This window comes from Acomys minous (assembly GCF_964271855.1).
Source record: "Acomys minous genome assembly, chromosome: 19".
NCBI classification, from domain to species: domain Eukaryota; kingdom Metazoa; phylum Chordata; class Mammalia; order Rodentia; family Muridae; genus Acomys; species Acomys minous.
The window spans coordinates 61,278,957-61,303,127 of NC_140499.1; the positions used below are offsets into that span (position 1 = coordinate 61,278,957).

The window sequence follows — 24,171 nt, forward strand, 5'->3', positions numbered from 1 at the left end:
GGGCATGGTGGGGCATGCGCACCTTTAGTCCCAGCACTCAGGAGGCAAAGGCAGTCAGATCTCTGTGAGTTGGAGGCCAGCCTGGTCTACAAAGTGAGTCCAGGACAGCCAAGAATACACAGAGAAACCTGTTTGTTTTGTGTTTTGTTTTTGTTGTTGTTATTGTTGTTGTGTTCTTTGTTTTGTTTTTTGAGAGGGTTTCTCTGTGTAGCCTTGGCTGTCCTGGACTCACTTTGTAGACCAGGCTGGCCTCAAATTACAGTGATCCACCTGCCTCTGCCTCCTTCCTGAGTGCTGGGATTAAAGGCGTGCGCCACCATGCCCAGCCGTGGTTACTCACCTTTCATGCCAGCACTCAGGAGGCAAAGGCAGGCAGATCTTAGGAGTTCAAGCCTTGACAGAACTACATTATTAAGATCTTGCCTCTTAAAAACAGAAAAAATTTAATCCCAGCACTCGGGGTGCAGAGGCAGGCGGATCTCTGTGAGTTAGAGGCCAGCCTGGTCTACAAAGTGAGTCCAGGACAGCCAAGGCTACACAGAGAAACCTTGTCTTGAAAAACCAAAAATAAATAAATGAATAAATTGGCTAGATTTGATGGCACACAGCTTTACTCCCATTACTTGAGTTGCAGACCAGCCTGGTCTGCATAGTGAGTCCCAAGGTCAGCTAGAGGTACATTAAGACCCTGTCTCAACATAAATTTATAAAGCCAGGCATGGTGACATGTGACATACACCTTTAATCCCAAGCACACAGGAGTCAGAGGCAGGCAGATCTCTTGAGTTTGAGGCCAGCCTGGTCTACAGTGTGAGTTTAGCCAGATAAATTTATGAATTAATACTTTTTTTTTTTTTTTGAGACAGAGTTTCACTGTGTAGCCCTGGCTGTCCTGGACTCTTTTTGTAGCCTAGACTGGCCTTGAACTCACAGTGATCCACTTGCCTCTCCCTCCCAAAGTGCTGGGATTACAGGCATGTGCTACAAATGGATACTTTTTAAACAAACAAACCCACAGGATTTGTACAGGTAGCTGGATGTTCTGGTATACTTCTGTATTCTCAGGATTTGGAAGCCTGAAACTGGAAGGTTACAAGAATTGAGTCCAGCCTAGACTATAATAGTTCAAGGCTCTGAACAAAACAAGACTTATACAAACATTCCATAAACCTCTGCTTTCTGGCCTGGTTACTTTCCTCGCCAGATGTTTGTAGATAATATAGAAAAATGGCGTTTGGCTTTCTGCAAGTCTCTGTATGTAGCCCAGGCGACTTTAAAGTCTGAGCCTCCTTTGTCAGCCTCCTGGTTGTTAGAATGACCAGTGTGAACTTCCCAACCCAGTTCTGTAACTGTCTTTAAAAGCGCCAAACCCTATTTCCTGTTGAGTTCACCTACCTAGATCACGTAACAGGTTATGGAGTTAGACATGCGATAAACTGACAGCATGAGTAAGGAACACCCCTTTCTCCTTTTGCAGGAACTTTGTATTAAAGCATCACGTGTTCTTGGTCCGAAACTGGGAAAAGATTCATCATAAACAGGAGGAAGTAAAGCACACGCGCGATATTCACTCTGCATCATTGTATACCCGCTGGAATGGCATCTGTAGAGATGACGGGAATATTAAATCTGGTAAGGCATGAGAAGACTTACTCTTTTCTGCTTTTGTTTTGTTTTGTTTTGTTGCTTTCTTATTTGAGACAGAGTTTCTCTGTAGTCTTGGCTGTCATGGGGCTCTCTCTGTAGACCAGGCTGACCTAGAACTCACAGAAATCTACCCATCTCTGTCTCTCAAATGCTGGAATTGAAATCTTTTGCCACTACCGGCTAGCTGGGAAGACTTACTCATAATTCTGTGAAATTATCCCAAAATGATCATTTTAATCACTTTAAAAAAAAAATATCAGAGCTGGAGAGATGGCTCACCTATTGGGAGCACAGGCTGCTCCTCCAGAGGACCCAGGTTCCATTCCGATCGTCAATACAGCAATATACAGAAGCTTACCACCTTCTGTGACTCCAGTCCTAGGGGGTCACATACCCTCTCCTGCCCTGCATGGGCATTGCGTGCGCAGACATAGACGCCCACACACACACAAACAAAGTGAGACTAATAAGTATTTTTAAAAGAGGAGAAGGAGGCAGAAGGGGAAAAAAGACATCAAAGCCATGCATGTTGCCACACGCCTTTAGTCCCAGCACTCAGGAGGCAGAGGCAGGCTAATCACTATGAGTTCGAGGCCAGCCTGGTCTACAGTGTGAGTCCAGGACAGCCAGAGCTACCACACGAAGAAACTCTTGTCTCAAAAAAAGAAAAAAAATTGGCTACACAGTGCGTTGGGAGCAAGCCTAAGCTATATGAGACGATACACTTTCTCAGAAAGAAAAGAAAAAAAGAGCCAGAGAAATGGCTTAACATACATCTGTAATATCGGTACTGAGAGGGAGGCAGGCAGATCCCCATCAGCTTGAAGCCAGTCTGAGCCACAGAGGGAGCCCCTGTCTCAAATAAACTAGTTAGTTGAAGAACTTCTTTAAAGACTCTTTTGTTTCTTAGTTTGAGCTCATGAGAAAAGGTCTTATGTAGCTCAAGCTATCCTTGACTTGCTGCACAGCTGCTGAGGAGGACCTTGAAGACCCATTCATCCCTCCTGTCCCTCCGTAGTCCTGGGTTAGGAGCACGAGCTAACATGCCTTTTGGTAAATTGTTTGTTAAGGAGGGTAGGACACGTGGAGACCATGGCGCAACATGAATGTGGCGGGTAGAGGACAGCTTGTTGTTCTCCTTCCACCTTGTAGATCCTGAGGTTCAAACTCAGGTCAACAGCCTTTGCACCAAGCGTCTTTATCCTTTTAGCAATCTCACCAGCCTAGAGAAAATGAATTTTCCCAGAATTTTAAATCCTTTCTGCAATTTGGTTGTTACAATCTCTTTGAAGTTACAAACCAAACAGTTCAAATCTTGCAATCATTTACTAAATAGACACATCAATCACTGGACTGCAAACAGTGATTAGGAACTAAAGAGCTCACATGGATTTTGGAAAGTAGCACAATGACATTACTCAAAGCAAATGATAGAATAGGTCATATTACTGTCAAGGGTGACCTCAGGCCGCAGGAGTGAAAACTCACGTGCTTGAGTGTGGGCTTCCTCTGGGGTTCCAGATGGAAGAGCTTGGTTATTAGGTACATAGTTTGAGGACATTCTCTATTATAACTGACAGAGCAAATTAGGTGACTACTGTGAGTTCGAGACCAGCCTGGTCTACAATGTGAGTCCAGGACAGCCAAGGCTACACAGAGCAACTCTGGCTGGAAAAAAACCAAACAAACAAAAAGAATATATTTTGTCTTACTGTGCATCCATTCAAACCAGTTTGGGCAAGATCAGCCTACTGACCCTTATAAGTGGAGTTGAAAAGAATCTAAGTTTTGGGGGGTTTGGTTTTTGGTGATTTTAGCTAGCCTTGGCTGTCCTAGACTTGTTTTGTAGACCAGGCTGGCCTCGAACTCACAGAGATCCACCCGCCTCTGCCTCCAGAGTGCTGGGATTAAAGGCGTGCACCACCACACCCAGGCTAAATTTGATGTTTTTAAATCAAGGACAAACATTCCATTGTTCAGAGAGTGTGTGTGCAGCTCTCTGCAAGTAGGGAGCCTGTCTTAAAAGTTGCTAGGTGACTTATTCAGGGAGGGTGTGCAAGAAGAGTATGATCAGGTAAGTGTCTCAGGCTGCCGAGTGTGAGGCCAACAAAAGGAGTCCCAACTTGCTAACCGTTTCCCTAGGCTTGCTTGCTTCCACACGAAATTTATAAAAGGACAACCCATTATTTGAACCTCGTGTGGTGGCATAATCTTGTAATCCCAGCATTCGGTAAACTGAAGCAGAAGTAGCAACTGCAAGGTCAAGGGCAGGCTGATCTACATAACACAACCACAGCTGTGCAGTGCTAGGCACCTGCCTGTTGCTGAGTGAACACATGCACACTCGAGCACACATGCAGGCCATCCCCCTCCTCACATTCACTTTGACAGGAGTATTTAGCTCGTTGGGTGACATGATCAAGAGTACAGCCTAGACTCCCTCAGCGTATGCACACATTCATTTAAAGGTGTTCATTTTATGTTTAAGTGTGTGAGTGTAAGTCTAGAGGAAGACATCACATATCATGAGCTGGAGTTAGAGGAGGTTGTGAGCACCTGATATGGGAGCTAGGAACCAAACTCAAGTCCTCAACCAAGAGCAGTGCGCACTCTTCACTGCTGAGAGACTTAAGGTAAAGTGAAAGAAAACAAACCAGTGTGTCGCTCTAAGGAGAGGAGGGTCAGACTCATTCTGAAGTGCACCCTTGCAGCTACTGCACTAGTAGCACTTACCACTCTGTAAACACCAGGGTTTTCTGGCTTTTCTCTAGAGGAAGAGAAGCAATGATCTGCCCGTTAAGTCTACTTAATATCCTCAAGGAAAAGAAAAAGAAGAAAACAATGGCAGGAGGCAACTGGGAAAGAAAAGGATACATCATATTCTTCGTTTCCTAAAATTGCTTCTCACCTTGTCCTTGCAGATGTCTTCATGACCCAGTTCTCTGCCCTGCAAACGGCTAGATCTGTTCGGACACGACGCTTGGCAGCTGCAGAGGAAAACCTGGAAGTGGCTCGGGCAGCACGCCTAGCACAGATCTTCAAAGAGATCTGTGATGGTATTATCTCCTACAAAGGTGTGCACCCACCCTCTCCTGAGAACCCCAGACCTCAAGAACAAGCAACAGTGTAGGACTATGAATTTAGGAGATGCATTTTTTTTTCTACTTAATTCTAGATGAGAGATTTCAACATTTGTCTCTTTTTAGATTTTTTTTTTCCTTTTTTCCTTTTTTATATGTGTGGGAGGTTTTGCCTGCATGTATCACTCCACCACATGCATACTTTTTTGCCAACAGAGGACAGAAAAGGACATCAGATCCCCTGAACTGGTTTTATAGATGGTTGTGAGCTGCCCTGTGAGTTCTGGGAAGCCTCTACGAGAGCAGCAAAACCATCATCTCTTCATCCTCTATTTTTTAAATTATGTGTGGGGAGTGTAACCATGAGGCTTTCTATACCAGACCTTGCTCTGAATAATGACCTGGAGACCTTTACATTTATTAAAATCTTTGTACACTATAGCTGGGCAGATACGCAGCTATTCTAACCTGACAATACTGGCCTGGCCTACGTCCCTCATGACCCATTATCTGCCATCTTAGTCTTATTCTGACACCTGCTTCTTCATCTGTCTCCCAATAGTGACTCCTCTCTCTTGTCCCCACCTGAGACCCTGTCCCTGGGCTCAGAAGTCTCACCTTCCTCTTCCACCCCAATATTGGTTGCTCAGCTCTTACTTAACCAGTCAGAAGCTGACGGAGAACAGTAGTTGCAAGATATGATGCAGGAGATGCGTCATAACGTGCAGAGGCAGTCTTTACACAGTGCACAGAGCCACTGCTCCAACAGGGGAAGGAAGGTATCTGTCCATGTGAATGCAGTCAGTGCTCATGGAGGTTGGAGGATGGTTGCAGATCATCTGGAGCCAGAGTTAACAGGCAATTGTGAGCTCACTAACACGGGCGGCAGAAATTGAACTCAGAGCTTCTCTTAATTCAGGCAGATTCTCTTAACTACTGAGCAGCGTCCTTCCAGCCCCTAATTGTGCTTGTTGTCAGAGCTAAAGAATTGAAGAACAGGGCTGGAAAGGCAGCTCAGAGGTTAAAAGCACTGACTGCTCTTCCAGAGGTCCTGAGTTCAGTTCCCAGTAACCACATGGTGGCTCACACCCATCTTTAATGAGATCTAGTGCCCTCTTCTGTCATGCAGGTGTACATGCAGGCAGAGCACTGTATACATAATAAATCTTAAAAAACAAAACAAACACAAAACCTGTAGAACAAATAACCCCTGCAGGAATTTGAACCCAGAGTTTTGTACATATTTTATGCTTGTTATTTATAGTTAAGTACTGTATTTATGGATAATTTTTTAGCTAGAGGATACGTAATTTCTTTGTCTAATTTTTATGGATGAGATAATATTGCAGTTTTAAAATTGTAAATGTAGCACCATGTGAATTTAATAGGGAGGGTTGCTGTGCGTTTGAGGCTAGCATGGTCCACATAAAGTTACAGGGCAATCAGTGCTGCACAGTGGGACTCTGTCTCCACAACAGTGCAGAGAGAAGCCAGTGCTTGTTGGCATACTATTTATCTGCTTTTTGGGGTTTCTTATCCTTCTACCTCCCTTCCAACCCCCAACACTGGGCAGGAGAGAAAGGTTAGAAGGGACAGGGGACATAGACGTTCTTAGGCTTAGTTCCCTGGGACAAGTCCAGTCTTTGTATATCCAGCAGTCGAGCTAAACAGCACACAGCAGACACAGCAGCAGCCTTCCTCCTCAGACTCCTTTTCCTCTCGGTGCTCGCAGAGTCTTCAGATTTAAACTATCTGCAGCTGGCAAAGATCACGTCCCTCTCTGAGCCGGCACGAGGCAATCATAGTTAACAACTCTGGACAAACTAAAAGAACCCCCATAATACCATGCTTAGGATTAAAACTAAAACATAGTTACCTAACACAAGTGAGTTTTTAAAGCTTCCACTATAAGTGCTCTTAACCACGAGTCTATGAGCCAGCACTCTGAGATCCGCCTGCTTCTGCTCCTGAGTGCTGACTGGGATTAATGCCACACCACACTTAGCACTTTTTTTTTTAATCTTTTTATTTATTTTGGTTTTTTGAGACAGGGTTTCTCTGTGTAGCCTTGGCTGTCCTAGACTCACTTTGTAGACCAGGCTGGCCTGGAACTCACAGCGATCGCCTGCCTCTGACTACGGAGTGCTAGGATTAAAGGCGTGTGCCACCACACCCAGCTCACTTTTAATATTTTTAATTGTGTGCAAGCCATGGCAGATATGTGAAATCAAGGGACAACTTGGTAGAATCAGTTTTTTCCTTCTACTTTTATCTTAGTTGTAAGAATCGCTTGCCACAAGGAAAGCTTGTGTGTGAAGTGCTTTATCCACCAAACCATCTTGCCTGCTTTTCAGCTTTTTTTTTTTTCTTCAAGATTTAGTTTGTATATAACTCAGCTTTTTTGTATGTATGTGCCTGGTATCTGAGGAGATCAAAAGGTATCGTTGGAGCTCCTGGAAGTGGAGTTAATGATGCTTATGAGGCTCCATATGGCTGGGACTCCAACCACTGTTCCTCTGCACGAGCAGTAAGTGCTCTTAACAGCTGAGTTCCAGCCCCAGCTTTTTTTTTTTTCTTTAAAGATTTATCTTTATTTCTTTTTAACTGTAGATATATGTGTCAGCGTGTGGCTATCTATATGCACCTGAGTGCAGTGCCTGTGGACACAAGTACCAACAAATCTCCTAGAACTAGAGCCACTGTGAGCCGTCTGACATGTGCTCACAGGTACAAATAAAACAGATTCTTTTAAACACTATTTTAAAGAGGGCTGGAGAGAGCACTCAGCCATTATGAGCACTGCTTTCCCACAGAACCTGGGTTCAAGTCACAACACCCACATGGCTCCTCACAACCATCTGTAAAACTAATTCAAGCCAGAGGGCCTGGAAAGACGGCTCAGCCATTAAGAGTACTAGGTTCAATCCCCAGCACCCACATTCAGTTCTAGGGGATCTGACACCTTCACATAGACACAGTGATGCATGGGGGTGGGGGAAACAGTTCAAGGGGATGTGAAACTCTCTTCAGGGCTCTAAGGGAACTAGGCACCTATGTGGTAAGCAAATAGATATTCAGGCTAAGCATCCATATATCTAAATTAATAAAATGATAAAAATGACATTTAAATTTTTTGAAAAAAATTCATGTAAACATCTTTCCTAAGACATGTCTTTTGTGCAGTCGTGAATAAAGAACCAGTTATAAATTAGGGCTAAGTATTTTAGCAATATAAGTAGCTTTCTGATCACAAAATCAATTAGGGGTGTTTAAAATGAAGATGGTTCAGTGGGTAGTGGTGGTTGCCACCAACCCTGACAATTTGAGTTAACTCTCTCTGCCCACATGGTAGAAGAACAGATCTGACTTCTGAAATTGTCCTCTAAGTGCTGTGCATGCACCATTGCGTTCATATGCTTGTGTGTTTGTTTGTTTGCTTGTTTGTTTTAATTAAATGAGGACCCCAGGTTCATTCCCAGCATTCATGTAGCAGCTCACAACTGTCTGCAACTTCATTTCCAGAGCCTCTGATGTCCTCTTCTAGCTCCCAGCAGCACCGGGCACACATGTGGTCCACAGACATGCACGCAGGCAAAATACCCATACGTATGAAAGTAAATAAATTATGTAATTATGTGAAATATTTTTATATAAAGAATGTCTGCCTCCAGAGTATTGGGATTAAAGGTACATGCCACCTCACTTAGTCACCTGGTTGCCCTTGTCTTTAAACATCTATGCACTAAACCCTGTGTTCTTCCACAGATTCTTCCCAGCAAGCCCTTGCAGCTCCACTTTTGACTCTCCCCCCAAAGAAAAAGTAGGTGCACTTTTCTGATAGCCTTGCAGAGCTCAGAAAAGGAGTTAGTGCACCCATTTGATAGCCTGCTCTCTGCTCCAGGAACGCCGAGTATTATGAGAAGATCTCTGACCCCCTGGATCTTAGCACCATAGAGAAGCAGATCCTCATCGGGTATTATAAAACAGTAGAAGCTTTTGACGCCGACATGCTCAAGGTCTTCCGAAATGCTGAGGTATGTGCTGCTGTCATCCACAAACTTAAGAAGTCTGTTCTGAGCCAGGTGTGCTGGTGCACTCCTTTAATCCCAGCACTCAGGAGGCACAGGTAGGTGGATCTCTGTGAATTTGAGGCCAGCCTGGTCTACAAAGTGAGTCCAGGACAGCCAGGGCTACACAGAGAAACCCTGTCTTAGAGGCTGTGTAGCCTTGGCTGTCCTAGACTCACTTTGTAGACCAGGCTGGCCTCGAACTCACAGCGATCTGCCTGCCTGTGCCTCCTGAGTGCTGGGATTAAAGATTAAAGGTGTGCAGCACCACCACTCAGCAGAAGATTAAGTTTTCTGTTGATAAGGACAGTAACTTTTTAATTACTACATTTGTTTATTTATTTTATGCATGTATAAAATGTGGATGCGTACCTGTCACAGCATGCATGGTGAAGCATCAGTTCCCTCCTCCTTGTGTGTGGCTTCCAAGGATCAAACTCTCAGTGTCAGGAAGGCTTGGCAGCAGGTACCTTTACCTGGTGAGCCAGCTCATCAGCCTGACAGTAATTTTTATTGTTGTTGTTTTGGGGTTTTTTGTTTTGTTTTTTGAGACAGGGTTTCTCTGTGTAACAGCCCTGGCTATCCTAGACTCAATTTGTAGACCAGCTGGCCTCACAGAGATCCACCTGCCTCTGCCTCCCAAGTGCTTAGATTAAAGGCGTGGACTGCCACGCTGGCTTTTTTTCTTTTTCTTTTTTTAACTTTTGTATCAGTGTTTATCCTGCATATGCATATATTCACCACATGTGTACAGTGTCCACTAAGGCCAGAAGAGGCTGTCAGATTCCCTAAAACTGGAGTTAGAGACGATTGCAGGTCACCATGTGGGTGCTGAGAACTGACCCTTCTATGCAAGAGCACTTAGCATTCTCAGGTACTGAGCAGTCTCTCCAGACCAAGAGGAGTCATTTTCGTTGTTGTTGCTTTGTTTTGTTTTAAAGAAGAGCTTTGGCAAAGCTTTATTCAAGGAAAACTTTCCTGGCTTGCTTTTCACCCATCTGTTCTGGCATGCTTCTAACGCTATCAGAATCACCTGGGTGAGTGATAACCAGTGTGCATACTCTGTAGTATTTTCCACACGCTGTGCCCAATTCAATATTATTGCCTCTGTAGTGATGGACACCAGTTTTAGCCAACATGGCATAGTATTCTATTTCAGATTTCCTCAAAGCTGGGCAGTTGTTGGCGAGGAAAACCAATTTCTCTTTGCCTTGTCTGATCATCTTCAGAGTCTGTTTGTATCCTAGGACATACTTCCCACTTTTCATAACCAGCTGGAGCCCAGAGTTGATCGACTCCAGAGACTTTTTTTTTAGATTTCTTTATTTGTTTTATGAATCTGCATGCTCTATCTGCATGTGCACCTGTATATGCCAGAGAAGGGCATCAGACCACATTATACATGGTTGTGAGCCACCATGTGGGTGCTGGGAATTGAACTCAGGACCTCTGGAAGAGCAGGCAGTGCTCTTAACCGCTGAGCCATCTCTCCAGCCTCCTTAACATTTCATCTCTGTGGCCACCATCTTCCTGCCTTAGGTGCAGGACAATCCCCAACCAAGATCTGCTGCCAAGATGGCTGGGAAGCGACAAAGAAAGGAGCTCCCACGATGCCAAGAAGTCATTTTCATTAAGTGTTCTTAATGTGTGCATTGCATTGTGCTAAGTAATGTAAAATTCTATTAAGGAAAATAATCTGGCCAAGTATAGTGGTATATAGTTACACCACTTAATTAATCTCAGCACTTGGGAGGCAAAGGCAGGTAGATCTCTCTGAGTTCAAAGGCATCCTGGTGTACATACAATTTCTAACAGTGAGTCCCAGGGGTGGCTGGATGGTCTCTCAGGCAGCAAGATGGCTCTTCGGGTAAAGTGCTTACTATTTAAGTCTGGCAACCTGAATTTCTTCCCAGAACCCACAGTGTAATGTTAGAAAAAGAGAATTTACTCTGCTAAGTCCTTATCTGACCTCTATATGTAGCTAGGTATGTGCCCACATAACAATAATAATTTTTTATTAAAAATTAGCTCAGTCAGTAAGAAAACTCATGCTGTACAAACATGAGGATCTAAGTGTGATACTCAAAACCTACATGATAATGGCAGGTATGGGCAGAGGTAAGTGGATCTTGATGCCAGCCTGGTCTCTAGGGTAAGTTTTAGGCCAGCCAGGACTATAATGAGACCCTGTCTAAAGAGAAAAGGCAGATGTGGTGGTGTGCCACTGTGGTCCCAGAGCTGAGGAGGCCGAGACAAAAGTCATTCTCACTCCTTAACTCAGGTCAGCGAGAGACCCTGCCTCAAACAAGGTGGACAAGGTTCCTCAGAACAACACCTGCTTTTTGTGGTATACACAGACAGACATGCACGTGCAAGAGCACAGAAAATTCTGGAATGGATGGTTGAGTCATTTCTCAAAAACAGTGTAATCTCTGTAAAATCCTAAAAAGTTCCCTGAACTTTTATATTACATAAGTATTTTACCAATTTATTGTATATCTGTCAATGCTTTGTTCATGACAATAAGTACAAATGAAGTCAAGTTAGGTGGCTCACCCAAAGGCTGAGGCAAGATCAGCTCCAATTTGAGCCCTTGCCAGGCGTGGTGGCACACACTTTTAATCCCAGCACTCAGGAGGCAGAGGCAGGGGGATCTCTGAGTTCAAGGCCAGCCTGGTCTACAGAGTGTGTCCAGGACAGCAGAAGCTGTTACAAAGAGAAACCCTGTGTCGAAGAACAAGCCTGAGTTTTACTGTAGTGGATAGAAAAAGGAAATTCTCTGATGACTTTGAAATACTCTGGAGAGCAAGGTAGATTACTGGGGTTAATAGAGACTGAAAGACAAAATAATAGCATTGATAAAGAGGTAAGAGAATAATTAGAGCAATCTTGAATTATAACATAGTTTCTATTACAACCCAACTTCCTCCCAGCACTCAGGAGGCAGAGGCAGGTGGATCGCTGTGAGTTCGAGGCCAGCCTGGTCTACAAAGCGAGTCCAGGTCAGCCAGGGCTACACAGAGAAATCCTGTCCAAAACAAAAACAAAAACAAAAATGAACTTCTGTAGACATTTACTACACACTCCAAGCATTTACAAGACAGAGGTAAATGGAAAATTTATACAATACATTATGCTTTGCAGCATTAATTAAAATTTAATGACCACTGTATATTTGATCTTATGGATAGTAAAACTCTTGACAGGAATTCAATAACAAAGCAATAGAAAAAACAGAAACATACCATCTAAATTCTTATTTTAGTTCATTGTAGTTCAGTTTGGTAGCCCAAGTAAAAAAAATAAGAAAGCCATGCTGCTTCTGTAGGTATACTTTTAAACCAGGATGAGAAAAGCAAAAATGATTTTTTCCTCTGCTTTCTTCAGAAGTACTATGGGCGTAAATCCCCAATTGGAAGAGATGTTTGCCGTCTCCGAAAGGCCTATTACAGTGCCCGGCATGAGGCATCAGCTCAAATCGATGAGATTGTGGGAGAAACGGCAAGCGAGGCCGACAGCAGCGAGACGTCAGTCTCTGAGAAGGAGAACGGGCATGAGAAGGACGAGGATGTCATCCGCTGCATCTGCGGCCTCTATAAGGACGAAGGCCTCATGATCCAGTGTGACAAGTGCATGGTGAGTCCCGAAGGCGCTGCGGAAGCCTGGACCTGATGAGCATGCTGGCCATGTTCAGAAGAGCAGCCCGTGTTTGTCCTCCGCTGTTGATCATTGCCTTTCTCTCTCTCTCTCTCTTTTTTTTTTTTTTAATTTAATTTTAATTTATGTGTGTTGGTGTGTGGGTGTCAAATTTTGGAGTTACAGACAGTTGTGAGCTGCCATGTGGGTGCTGGGAATTGAACCCGGGTCCTTTGGAAGAGCAGGCAGTGCTCTTAACCACTGAGCCATCTCTCCAGCCCCCGCCTTTCTCTTTTTATCTTTCACTTATGACTTCCCTTCTTCCTATTTCCACTTTTTTGTTTGTTTGTTTGTTTGTTTGTTTGTTTGTTTTTCGATACAGGGTCTCTGTGTAGCCTTGGCTGTCCTGGACTCACTATGTAGACCAGGCTGGCCTCGAACTCACAGTGATCCGCCTGCCTCTGCCTCCGAGTGCTAGGATTAAAGGCGAGCACCACCACCCGGCTATTTCTGCCAACTTTAAATGTACATTTCTAACAAAATATCCACCTAGGAAGGTACCATTTGATATAGTGCTTTACCTTGAAAAACATGAACACACATGTAGAGCACGGATACCAGTAGATTCCAATATATATAAGTTCCTTCACAGAGGGCTGTTACTGGAAGAGTTTAGGCCTGGACTCAATTTGTAGTGTCCTCCAAACCTGTGCACTGTTATTTTATCTGTTTGTGGGGCTATGAGTAGGACATAAGATGAGGATAAAGTGATGATTTGGTAGAATATTCATCTTCATTCTTACTCCTAATTTCCCATTTTCTTTGTCCAAATCTATGATGTCTGCTTTTATTCACTGTGTTTCCCTCTTATTTTCTCTTTCGTTTCTAACTCTTACTCATACACTTAGATCATACTTCCTCTTTTACTTTTACCGTCCTTTGCTTTGTTTACATCACTATCATTATTATTTCTCAGAGCTACTCTAAGTGTAAATCCCCTTGTCAAGTGTGCCTGTGTTCACAGGTGTGGCAGCACTGTGACTGCATGGGTGTGAACACAGATGTGGAGCACTACCTCTGTGAGCAGTGTGACCCTCGGCCTGTGGACAGGGTAAGTTGATTCATAATTAGGAAATGTGGTATGTGCTCCTCCTGTGCAGGACTTGTCAGCCTCTCCCTGCCTCAGCTTTACACTGAGGGTGGGAATTCTTGCCCTTCTTTCCTCAGGAGTGTGACCGAAAGGAAGTACAATACTTAGATTCTGTGAAAGAAATGGTGCTATAGTGGTGCACGCCTTTAATCTCAGCACTCTTGAGACAGGCAGGTGGTCCAGCCTGGTCTACAAAGTTCCAGGACAAGCAGGGCTACACAGAGAAACCCTCTCAGAAGGGAACAGAAAAGAAATGGTGCTATATATAACAACGGTTCTTTTTGTTGTTTTCGAATTAAGAGTTCACTGTGTAGCCCAGACTCACTCCAAACTCACCACCATCTTGCCTTAGAGACAAAGTTGTAAGTGCCTTTTTGTTTTGTTTTGTTGGGTTTTTTTCAGTTGGTTGGTTTGATTTTGGATTTTTTTTTTTTCAAGACAGGGTTTCTTCTCTGTGTAGCCAAGGCTGTCTTAGACTCGCTTTGTAGACCAGGCTATCCTTGAATTCATAGAGATCTGCCTCTCTCTGCCTCCTGACTGCTGAGATTAAAGGCGTGTGCCACCAACGCTGGCCCTATAAGTGCCATTTGTATCAGGTAGGGTTTTATTGAACACAGCTCTTGCTTCAGAGTTACTTACTGAAGTTAGGATTTGAGCACATTAGGTGGTTACTGCTTTGTTTTTATGTGTGATCTTGGGCTGTCAGTCTGGCTCAGCGGTTAAGAGCTCTTCCTGCTATGCCTTTCCGGCCTGAATTCAACCCCAGAGATCCACATGGTGGAGAGGGAGAACTAGGGCCTACAGATTGCCCTCTGACCTTTACATGTATGCCCCACACGCATATATGTGTACACACACACAGTCAATAAATGTGTATGTATGATCTTGATTAAGTTGCCTTCATCAAAACAAAGGATTTGGGTAGCTCTTCCTTTTTTCTTTTTTGGCTTTTCAAGACAAGAGTTTCTTTGTGTAACAGCCATGGCTGTGCTGGAACTCACTCTGTAGACTAGACTGGCTTCAAATTCACAGCGATCCACCTGCCTCTGCCTCTGGAGCTCCAGAGTGCTGGGATTACAGGCGTGTACTGCCTAGTCCAGTTTTTCCTTTTTTTTTTTAGAGGGTGTTTCTCTGTGTAGCCTTGGCTGTCCTGGACTTGCTTTGTACACCAGGGTGGCCTTGAACTCACAGCGATCCACCTGCCTCTGCTTCTGCCTCTGCCTCCCAGAGCTCTGGGATTACGGGCTGTGCCACCACGCCGCCCAGTTTAGACAGCATTTTCTAACCGAGGTGCTGTTGTCATATTAAGCTAGACATTTTGATGTTGTGAAGGATGCAATTTAGAGTGTTTGGCTCCCCGGCCTTGGACACTAAAAACCTGTAAGTAGGTTCCAAACACAACTGTCCTCAAAGTCTCTGGTCTCAGATGCCACTGAGATTACACAGAGGAGTCACAGAACATCGTCTTAGATACTGGGCCTGTCTTATTGTCTAATTTCTCTGGATTTAAAGACAAGTGGTTTTCATCTTTTTTCATATTTGTAGTGTATTGAAATGACTTTAGGAAGTCTTGAGTGGAAATTTTAATTTTTAGTTATTTTCCTCTCTTGAATTAAGATCATTAGGCCAAATGTAATATTTCTAGCATTTCTCCATTGACTTTCTGCTCTTATCAGGAGGTACCCATGATCCCTAGGCCCCACTATGCCCAACCTGGCTGTGTCTACTTCATCTGTTTACTCCGAGATGACTTGCTGCTTCGTCAGGGTAAGTCCAGCAGCCCAGACCCCACTGACCTTTCTGAGTAATAAAAGGCAGCTGCTCTGTGTTTGGTGGCTGTCTGTCATTCTGCCGGAGCTTGCCTAGATCGCTCCCATCACTCCGTTACGTCCAGCATATGTGCTGATTTGTAGAGACCGCTCTACAAAGCTAACTTTATTTTTCTTTGAAGTTCTTCTCCATTAATTATAATCTCCCCCGTTATGCTCTCTTTTCCCCTTCTCCCTCTTACCGAACCCTTCTCAAAAGTCCCTAGTGTGTGTGTGTGTGTGTGTCTGTGTGTGTGTGTGTGTGTGTGTGTCCATGTCCGTGTCTGCTGCGTTTCTTTAGGATTGCCTGCATGAGCATGGGTGGAAGAATATATTATTTACTTCAGCAAGAGAAAATTACCATAGGCCGTTGCATCCCTCAAGACTAAGACTCTCCACCCCGTTTTCCAGCAACCATTAACTGCCATAGCTCTTTGGGGAGGTGGGGCCTTATGAGTCCCTCCTCTTGGTTTAGTAGATTTTGTTTGGTTGTTTGAATTTGTGGGATAGGGGGCTGTTATTGTTGTTTGTGTCTTGTTTTGTTGTTACTGTTTTTTCAGGCTGGAGCTCAGGCCAGGCCTCAAACTCCCAGCTGTCCTTCTGCCTCAGCCTCCCAAGTTCTGGGATGATAGATAGGTTTTAGCTACCATTCCTGGTTTAATTCCAGTTTTATTTTGTCTTTTTGTTTGTTTGTTTGCTGTATTGGTGCTTGACCCAACGCTTCCAGCATGCTGGTCAAACAGCTTAGCGATGAGCTAGATCCAAGGTCCTTACAGTAATTTTAAACCTAGTAGACCAAGTATGGTGGCACAGAATCTTTAATTCTTTTGAGAGACAGAGAAGGGTGGATCTCTGAATTTGAGGCCAGCCAGGACTAAATAGTAAGACCTGTCTCAAAAATAAAACAATAATAATATAAAAATAATAGTGATGATGATGATGATGATAAATGAAGTAAAGAGGCACAGAAAACATAAAGAATGAAAAATCCTTCTGTAATTCTCATAATTTAGAATTGATAATAGTAATCATAAGGCTGCTGGTTTTACTTCTCTTGATTTCTTTTGTAGTACTAGGGGTTGAACCTAGCTAGTTCCTTGGTCATTTAATCACTAAACTGCCTAGCCCCCTCCATATTGCTCTAGACCCTGGGTCAGATAAAAGGAGACCTTACAGAAGCTATCCCGGGGTCAGGGTTAATGCTCTCCTTTGTTCTGTACCTTTCTAGGTGATTGTGTGTACCTGATGAGGGACAGCCGGCGCACACCTGATGGCCACCCAGTTCGTCAGTCCTATAGACTGTTATCTCACATTAATCGAGATAAACTTGACATCTTTAGAATTGAGAAGCTTTGGAAGAATGAAAAGTATGTGCTGGGCCCTCTCTCCTTAGATTACTCGTAGACTTAACCACTCCTCCTTTCTCATTTTCCTTTTCCTTTTTTTTTTTTTTTTTTTTTTTTTAAAGAGAGGAACGGTTTGCCTTTGGTCACCATTATTTCCGCCCCCATGAAACCCACCACTCTCCATCCCGTCGGTTCTATCACAATGAGCTATTTCGGGTGCCACTCTATGAGATCATTCCCCTGGAGGCTGTGGTTGGGACCTGCTGTGTGCTGGACCTTTATACCTACTGTAAAGGTAAATGGTGAGGGTTGCTACGAGGTGGTCTTTGGGCCTGGAGAGAGGGCTCAGCCATTAAGAACACTGGCTGGCTGCTGTTGCAGAGGACCCAGGGTCAGGTACCAGCACCCACATGGCAGCTCAGAACCATTTGTAACTTCAGGTCTAGGGGATCCAACCCTTTCTTCTGACTTCGATGAGCACCAGGTATACACATGGTACACATAGCATATATGTAGGCAAATCATTCATACATATAAACAAAGATAAATATAAACATATTAAAAATGGTTCTCTAAAATTAGCTATGAAACATCAGAGAGAACTGCTACAGTTTTGTTTTGGTTTGGTTTTGTTGTTGGTTTTTGGTTTTTGGTTTTTCGAGACAGGGTTTCTCTGTGTAGCCTTGGCTGTCCTGAACCCGCATTGTAGACCAGGCTGGCCTCGAACTCACAGCGATCCACCTGCCTCTGCCTCCCAAGTGCTGGCTGCCACCACGCCCGGCTCTAATTTTTTATTTTTCTTTTTTCCTACCCCCATCCCCACCCTGGACAGGATTTCTCTGTGTAGCCCTGGCTATCCTGGACCAGGCTGACCTTGAACTCAGAGATCCACCTTCCTCTGCCTCCTAAGTGCTGGGATTAAAGGCATGCACTATGATGCCCAGCCACTCCACCCCCTTTTTTAAATATAGCACAGTTGGGGTTTAATAAAGATGTTTTGATATATACTTATTCATTCATTTTCAACTATGCTGGCCTGGCCTGGAATTCATATGTAGACTAGGCTGGTCTTGAATTCCAGAATCAGATCCAGCTGCCTCTCACTCTTAGTGTGCTAAGATTAAAGGTTGCCATGTGCTGCCATACCCAGCTTAGCAAAGGCAAAGTATAAGTGTTAAGGGAGAAAGAGGTGCTCAGAAGAGCAGGGTTTCAGCTTCCCTGAGAGAGTCCCTTTAAGTGCTTAGTACTTAAATATTCATAACACCACTACTTTTTTTTTTTTTTAATGTGAGTTTGGGGCATTGAACTCAGGTCATCAGGCTTGTTGGCAAACATTAAGGCCCAGCATTTTAAATTTTTGAGCCAATTTCCAAATCCAGCTCCCTCACATTTTTACCTACATACTTAACCAACCATGAAGTTTCCTTAATTTGAGAACAGATTTTTCTGAGTTTTCAAAGATCAAATAATCTATAAAAGTTGTAGTTTATGACCAGCTTGATGTGTGTGTTGCGTGATGCACAAGGATCAGTTCCCTGTGTCTTTATTTCAGTATCATAGCAAAAAACTTCACAGTAGTAAGTATTCTGTTCGATACCAACAAACTGCTTACAGCTCTGTGACCCTGACTTCTCCAATTAAAAAAATCCACATATTCGCTTTGAGTGTACTTCCTCATACGTGTAACTCTTCCTTTCTCATGGCTTCTCCAGAAACCATATTGTCCCTCAGTGTTTACTCAGAAACCCTGCACATTACGGCTACATTTCTGGGCTCTTTCACAGTCTGTTACTCCATTCCACAGCCTGTTCCATCTGCTGGGCACTAGTGCTTAAAAACTGCTTTTAAAGGTGTGGTGGTGTATGCCTGTAATTCTAGAGGCCAGCCTGGTCTACAAAGAGAGTCCAGCACAGCCAGGGCTGCACAGAGAGACCCTGTCTGGAAAAGCAAACAAACAAAACAAAAGCCTGCTTCTTTCCTCTACAACCACTGAATTTGGTTTCCAGCCTTTTCTAATTACTACATTGTCTCCTCATAATGGGCCTGTCTTTTCTCTGAGAGGTAGAGGCTGTCCACTGGCCTGCTTTTAGAGACAAAGGAAAATCATATTTACTTACCTTTGTTTTACATCTTTTTGTTGTTGTTTCTTCTTTTTTGTTTGTTTGTTTTTGTTTGTGGGTGGTTTGTTTGTTTGTTTTTTGGTTTTGAGACAGGATTTCTGTACGTAGACCAGACCTTTCTGGCCTTGAACTCAGAGATCTTCCTGCCTTGCTGAAATTAAAGGTGTACACCACTACTCCTGGACCTAGCTCTATCTTATTTTTAATAATGTGGCTATCTGTAGATATCTGTGTATGAATACTGATGCCTTTGGGAGCCAAAGGAAAGGTGGCATATCCCCTGTAGCTGGAGTTGCAGACAGTTATGAGCCCCCTCACCTGGGGTACTGGGAACCAAACTCTGGTCCTCTGTAAGAGCAGCACATACTCTTAGCAGCTGAGCCATCTCTCTGGCCTGGGAAGTGAGATTTTTAACAGTATTTGAATTTACAGGAAGACCCAAAGGAATAAAGGAACAAGATGTATACATCTGTGATTATCGGCTTGACAAATCAGCACACTTGTTTTACAAGATCCATCGGAATCGCTATCCCGTCTGCACCAAACCCTATGCCTTTGATCACTTCCCCAAGAAGCTCACTCCCAAAAGAGATTTCTCAGTAAGTTCCCTTTGTTTTTGTTTTAAGGCAGGATGTCATCACTCAGTTCAGCTGACCTTGAATTTTCAATTCTCTTACCTCTGCCCCCTAAGTGCTGGAGTTACATGCGTAATACTTAAGGCCTCGCTATTCTTTGCCTTTTTTTTTAAGATTATTTATTATTTATACAGTAGCTACATGTACATCTGCATGTAACATCAGGTTACATTATATAGATGATTGTGAGCCACCATGTGGTTGCTGGGAATTGAACTCAGTTCCTCTGGAAGAGCAGTCAGTGCTCTTAACCTCTGAGCCATCTCTCCAACCTGCATTTTTTTTTAATAACGTGTATAGTATGTGTGCACACATACAAGTGCAGGTGAGAAAACCAGAGCAGACTGCTTCCCTAATTCCTTGACACAAGGTTGTTCACTGTACCCGATGCTAATAGCACCCTACTGTCTCTGCCCCCACAACCAACACTGGGCCACAACCTGTTCCCCCCATTCCCAGCCTTGAGACAGGGTTTCTCTCTGTAGCCCTGGCTGTCCTGGACTCGCTTCGTAGACCAGGCTGGCCTCAAACTCACAGCGATCCCCCTGCTTCTGCCTCCCAGAGTGCTGTGGTCACAGGTGTGCACCACCACATCCAGCTCATACCCAAGTCCTCGTGCTTGTATGGTGAGTGCTCCCACCTGTGGAGTATTTTCCTTGTCCCTCTACACCTTCCTTTCTTCATATTCATAATTTTATTTTTTTATCTTATTTTGGGTTAATTTTATTTATTTACTTTTACTTTTGGAGGCAGGGTTTCTCTCTGTAGCCTTGGCTGTCCTAGAACTCACTCTGTAGACCAGGTTAGCCTCGAACTCAGAGATCTGCCTGTCTCTGCCTCCCAAGTGCTGGGATTAAAGGTGTGCACCACCTGGCCCTGTTCATAATTTTAAGACTCACGTAGAAGCCACTGTGGGTGTGCACTTGGGATACAGAGCCAGGTAGACCTCTGTGAGTTCAAGTCCAGGCTGGTCTACATAGCAAGTTCTAAACCAACTAGGACTATGTAGTGATATGTAGAAAGAAAAGAAAAATAATCTTTGTGTTTTTATGTTTCTGAGACAAAGTCTTACTATAGTCCAGGTTTGCTTCACAGCCACCATGTAGCCTAGGCTTATCTTGAGCTCCAAGCAATCTTAACTCTCAAAAACCCTTTGGGCTGGGTGTGGTGGTGCACGCCTTTAATCCCAGCACTTGGGAGGCAGAGGCAGGCAGATCGCTGTGAGTTCAAGGCCAGCCTACCATACAAGTCCAGGATAGCCAAGGCTACACAGAGAGACCCTGTCTCGAAAAAACAAAAACAAAACAAAACAAAAGCCTTTGATGCTTTGTCCATTTTTTGTTGTTTTCTTTTTGTTTGTTTTTTGTTTTTCCGAGACAGGGTTTCTCTCCGTAGCCTTGGCTGTCCCGGACTCACTTTGTAGACCAGGCTGGCCTCGAACTCAACAGCGATCCACCTTCCTCTGTCTCCCTGAATGCTGAGATTAAAGGCGTGCGCCACTGTACCCGGCTTGCTTCATCTCTCTTATGTCTAAATCAAAAATGTAAGACATGGCTGGGTGTGAAGACACACACCATTAATCCCAGCCCTGGAGATACAAAAGCATGTGATTTTTTATTTTGAGACCAGCATGGCCTGTGTAGCAAGTTCCAGGCCAGCTATGGCTACCTAGTGCGACCTTGTTTAAACAAAGGGTGGGCCATAAGATATGGGAGCTGACTAAAGGTTCAGCAGATAAGGGCACTTGCCTTAGAACATGAAGTCCTGACTGTGATCCCACAGCTCATGTAGTAGGAGAGAACCCTCCACATGTGTGCTGCGGTGCGTGTACACCCAAACATAATGCACTAAATAATAAATAAATCATTTTAAATGTAATCTGAAAAGTAGCTTGATGATCAAACAATGTACATGTTCACGTTCTCAGTCTCGCCTCTGCGCTGGAGCTTTTTTCTAGTTGAGAATACAGACCAATGCTTTTCATTCATTATCACATAGGATTTTGGTCATTATTATCTTTGTTATAATGAAATCCCCTTGACGGGCACCTCATCTTCATTTAAAGTAAGAGTATTAGGGGCTGGAGAGATGGCTCAGAGGTTAAGAGCACTGTCTACTCTTCCAGGTGTCCTAAGTTCAATTCCCAGCAACCACATGGTGACTCACAACCATCTATAATGTGATCTGATGCACTCTTCTGGCCTGCAGGCACACATGAGGGCAGAATACTGTACAATAATAAATAAATAAATAAATAAAATTTTTTAAGGTAAGAGTATCAGTTGGTTCTCTGTTGCTGTGGCAGATTTCCTGAGGTGATCTGCTTAAAAGAAAGAAAGCATTCTTTTGGCTCATAGGGGTTTCATTTCATGGTCCCTGTAACTGCTGTGGCCTGTAACAGCACAGTGCATCATGACAGGAGCATGAGGCAGAGAAGGCGACAAAAGAGGAAATGTCAGCATCCCAATAAAAGACCTGTGTAAATAAGTCACCCAATTACCTTCCTTTCCTAGTGTCCCCAGATCAGATCCAGCATTAATGTGCCCCCCCCCCTTTTTTTTTCCTGCAGCCTCATTATGTCCCAGACAACTACAAGAGGAACGGAGGACGGTGAGTCCTGGAAGAATGTGAGGGGTTTAAGAGGTTGGCCAGGAGCTAATATAGAACAAGAAAGCAAGTAGTTCTTCATTGGTCTCCACTGCTGGGGTTGGTTGTTCTCTATAGGATAGCCCAGTGCAGTGCTGTCATTACAGTGGGTGAGGTGCCAGACCCATTGTACATTCTTAGCAAGAACGGAGAAGCAGAGCTACAGAGGGACTCAGAATGTCTCTTTATTAACTAAGCTTTCTCTGTAGCATGATGGTGTGTCAACTTTTGACACATCTATAAGAGATATAGACAGTAGTGCAGTGTGCACTTAGTAGTTTGAATGTAACAGTTTATATTTTTGCTTGTTCTGTAAATGAAAAGGATGTTCCTCTTGAAGGCTTTTCTACTGTCTGTCAGTTAGGAACATAAATAGCCACTGCTAGGGCTGTAGAAATTGCTCTGTGGTTAAGAGTCTTCGCTGCTCTTGTAGAGGACATGAGTTCTGTTCCCCGTACCCATGTCCACTTGTTCCTGGCCAGTCCCACTGCAGGGTGTCCAGCACCCTCTTCAGACCTCCATGGCACTGCACTCATGGCCATACACATGCATGCAGGTGTGCACACACAGGTTAAAAGGTACATACCAGCTCCATAGCAGTAGCCTATAGTAAGTGAAGAACCGTTAGATAGCATGTGACGAGTGAGGCAAGAAAAGCAGAGCCCTACTGAAGGGCTGCTGTAGCTGGACTGCAGCTGTCACGGGCTGGGCTTCCTCTGTGTTCTCAAGGCTGTCAGAGCTGACTCAGCCTTAGGCCGGCTGTGTTCTATGGGATTGTCCATCATTTTTGTTTCAGATTCTTGAGAACAAGGAGAAAAGTTTAATTTTACAAATAGAAACTAAATTAAAGGGCTGGTCATGGTGGTGCACGCCTTTAATCCCAATACTTCGGAGGCAGAAACAGGTGGGTCTCTGTGAGTTCAAGGCCAGCCTGGCATACAGAGTGAGTCCAGGAGAGCCATGGCTATTACACAGAGAAACTCTATCTCGAAAAACAAAAATAAATAAATAAATAAATGAAAAGGAATTAAATTAAGGGGCTAGAATGATGGCTCAGTGGTTAAGAGTCCTGGCTGCCCTTCCAGAGGACCTAGGTTCAATTCCCAGCACCCACATTGGCAGTTTACAACTGTCTGTGACTCCAGTTCTAAGAGTTTTCAGACCCTCAAACAGACATACATGCAGGAAAAACACCAGTGCACATGAAATAAAAATAAATAAAAAATATATATTTTTAAAAATAATTTCTAAATGATGGAGGACTAACCTAGCTTACACAAGTAGGCTTTCCATAGAAAGGAAAAATTAAATGTCAGAGAAAGTGATGGTTTGTTCTAGTACTAACATTCAAGTTTCTTAACTCAAGCCAAGACTCTAGTAAGCAGACTCTAGGATCTCAAGCCACCCTTAAACCTCTAGCTTTCATTTCCCACCTTCTCCAAGTGCCTGCTCAGCCTCCCTGAATTCACATATCCTTTATGGTAGATCATCCTGGAAGTCTGAGCGCTCAAAGCCACCTCTAAAAGACTTGGGGCAAGAAGATGATGCTTTGCCCTTGATTGAAGAGGTGCTGGCTAGGCAGGAGCAAGCTTCCAGTGAGATGCCCAGCACTGAGGAGCCGGAACAGGAGAGACTCACTGCGGACATCAGTGATGCTGGAAAGAAACCAGAGGAAAGTAGTCAAGAGCCCCAGTTAGCCAGCACACCTGAGGAGCGGAGACACAGCCAACGGGAACGGCTCAACCAGATTTTGCTCAACCTCCTTGAGAAAATCCCTGGGAAAAATGGTGAGACTGAGGCTAATAATTAGGTTGTAGATCAGTGAGAAGTAAATGGAAAAGTAGTAACAAAGCAGGTGTGTGTGTGTGTGTGTGTGTGTGTGTGTGTGTGCGCGCGCACGCGCATGCTAGGCGATGCATTATACCACTGAGTTTGGTATTGTGCTAGCAGGGAGTGTGTTCTCAGAAAAAGCCTTAAGTTCTTTCCTTGCCCTGCCTCGCTATGTCTTCAGGGTGAAGGCTAAGCTGAGGTGGTGT

General features: G+C 44.0%; 2 protein-coding genes across 7 annotated transcripts in view; one reads left to right on the forward strand and one right to left on the reverse strand.

Annotated features, from left to right (window-relative positions):
• ASH1L (ASH1 like histone lysine methyltransferase) overlaps positions 1 to 24,171 on the forward strand; it is a 118,052-nt gene that overhangs the window by 91,280 nt on the left and 2,601 nt on the right. For all 6 annotated transcript variants that reach the window (XM_084768939.1, XM_084768941.1, XM_084768942.1 and 3 more), the window contains 12 exons: positions 1,478 to 1,632; positions 4,569 to 4,721; positions 8,493 to 8,547; positions 8,629 to 8,761; positions 12,182 to 12,430; positions 13,455 to 13,541; positions 15,257 to 15,347; positions 16,617 to 16,755; positions 16,857 to 17,029; positions 19,287 to 19,453; positions 22,059 to 22,099; positions 23,621 to 23,922. In XM_084768939.1, the coding sequence (XP_084625065.1) occupies positions 1,478 to 1,632; positions 4,569 to 4,721; positions 8,493 to 8,547; positions 8,629 to 8,761; positions 12,182 to 12,430; positions 13,455 to 13,541; positions 15,257 to 15,347; positions 16,617 to 16,755; positions 16,857 to 17,029; positions 19,287 to 19,453; positions 22,059 to 22,099; positions 23,621 to 23,922 (1,745 nt within the window). The remainder of the gene's footprint in view (positions 1 to 1,477; positions 1,633 to 4,568; positions 4,722 to 8,492; positions 8,548 to 8,628; positions 8,762 to 12,181; positions 12,431 to 13,454; positions 13,542 to 15,256; positions 15,348 to 16,616; positions 16,756 to 16,856; positions 17,030 to 19,286; positions 19,454 to 22,058; positions 22,100 to 23,620; positions 23,923 to 24,171) is intronic.
• On the reverse strand, positions 9,011 to 10,447 carry LOC311590205 (large ribosomal subunit protein eL30-like; the record flags this gene model as incomplete). Its single annotated transcript, XM_084769083.1, has 2 exons — positions 9,011 to 10,114; positions 10,404 to 10,447. The coding sequence occupies 2 exons, from the start codon at positions 10,445 to 10,447 to the stop codon at positions 9,754 to 9,756; spliced, it is 405 nt and encodes a 134-aa protein (XP_084625209.1). The 3' UTR covers positions 9,011 to 9,753.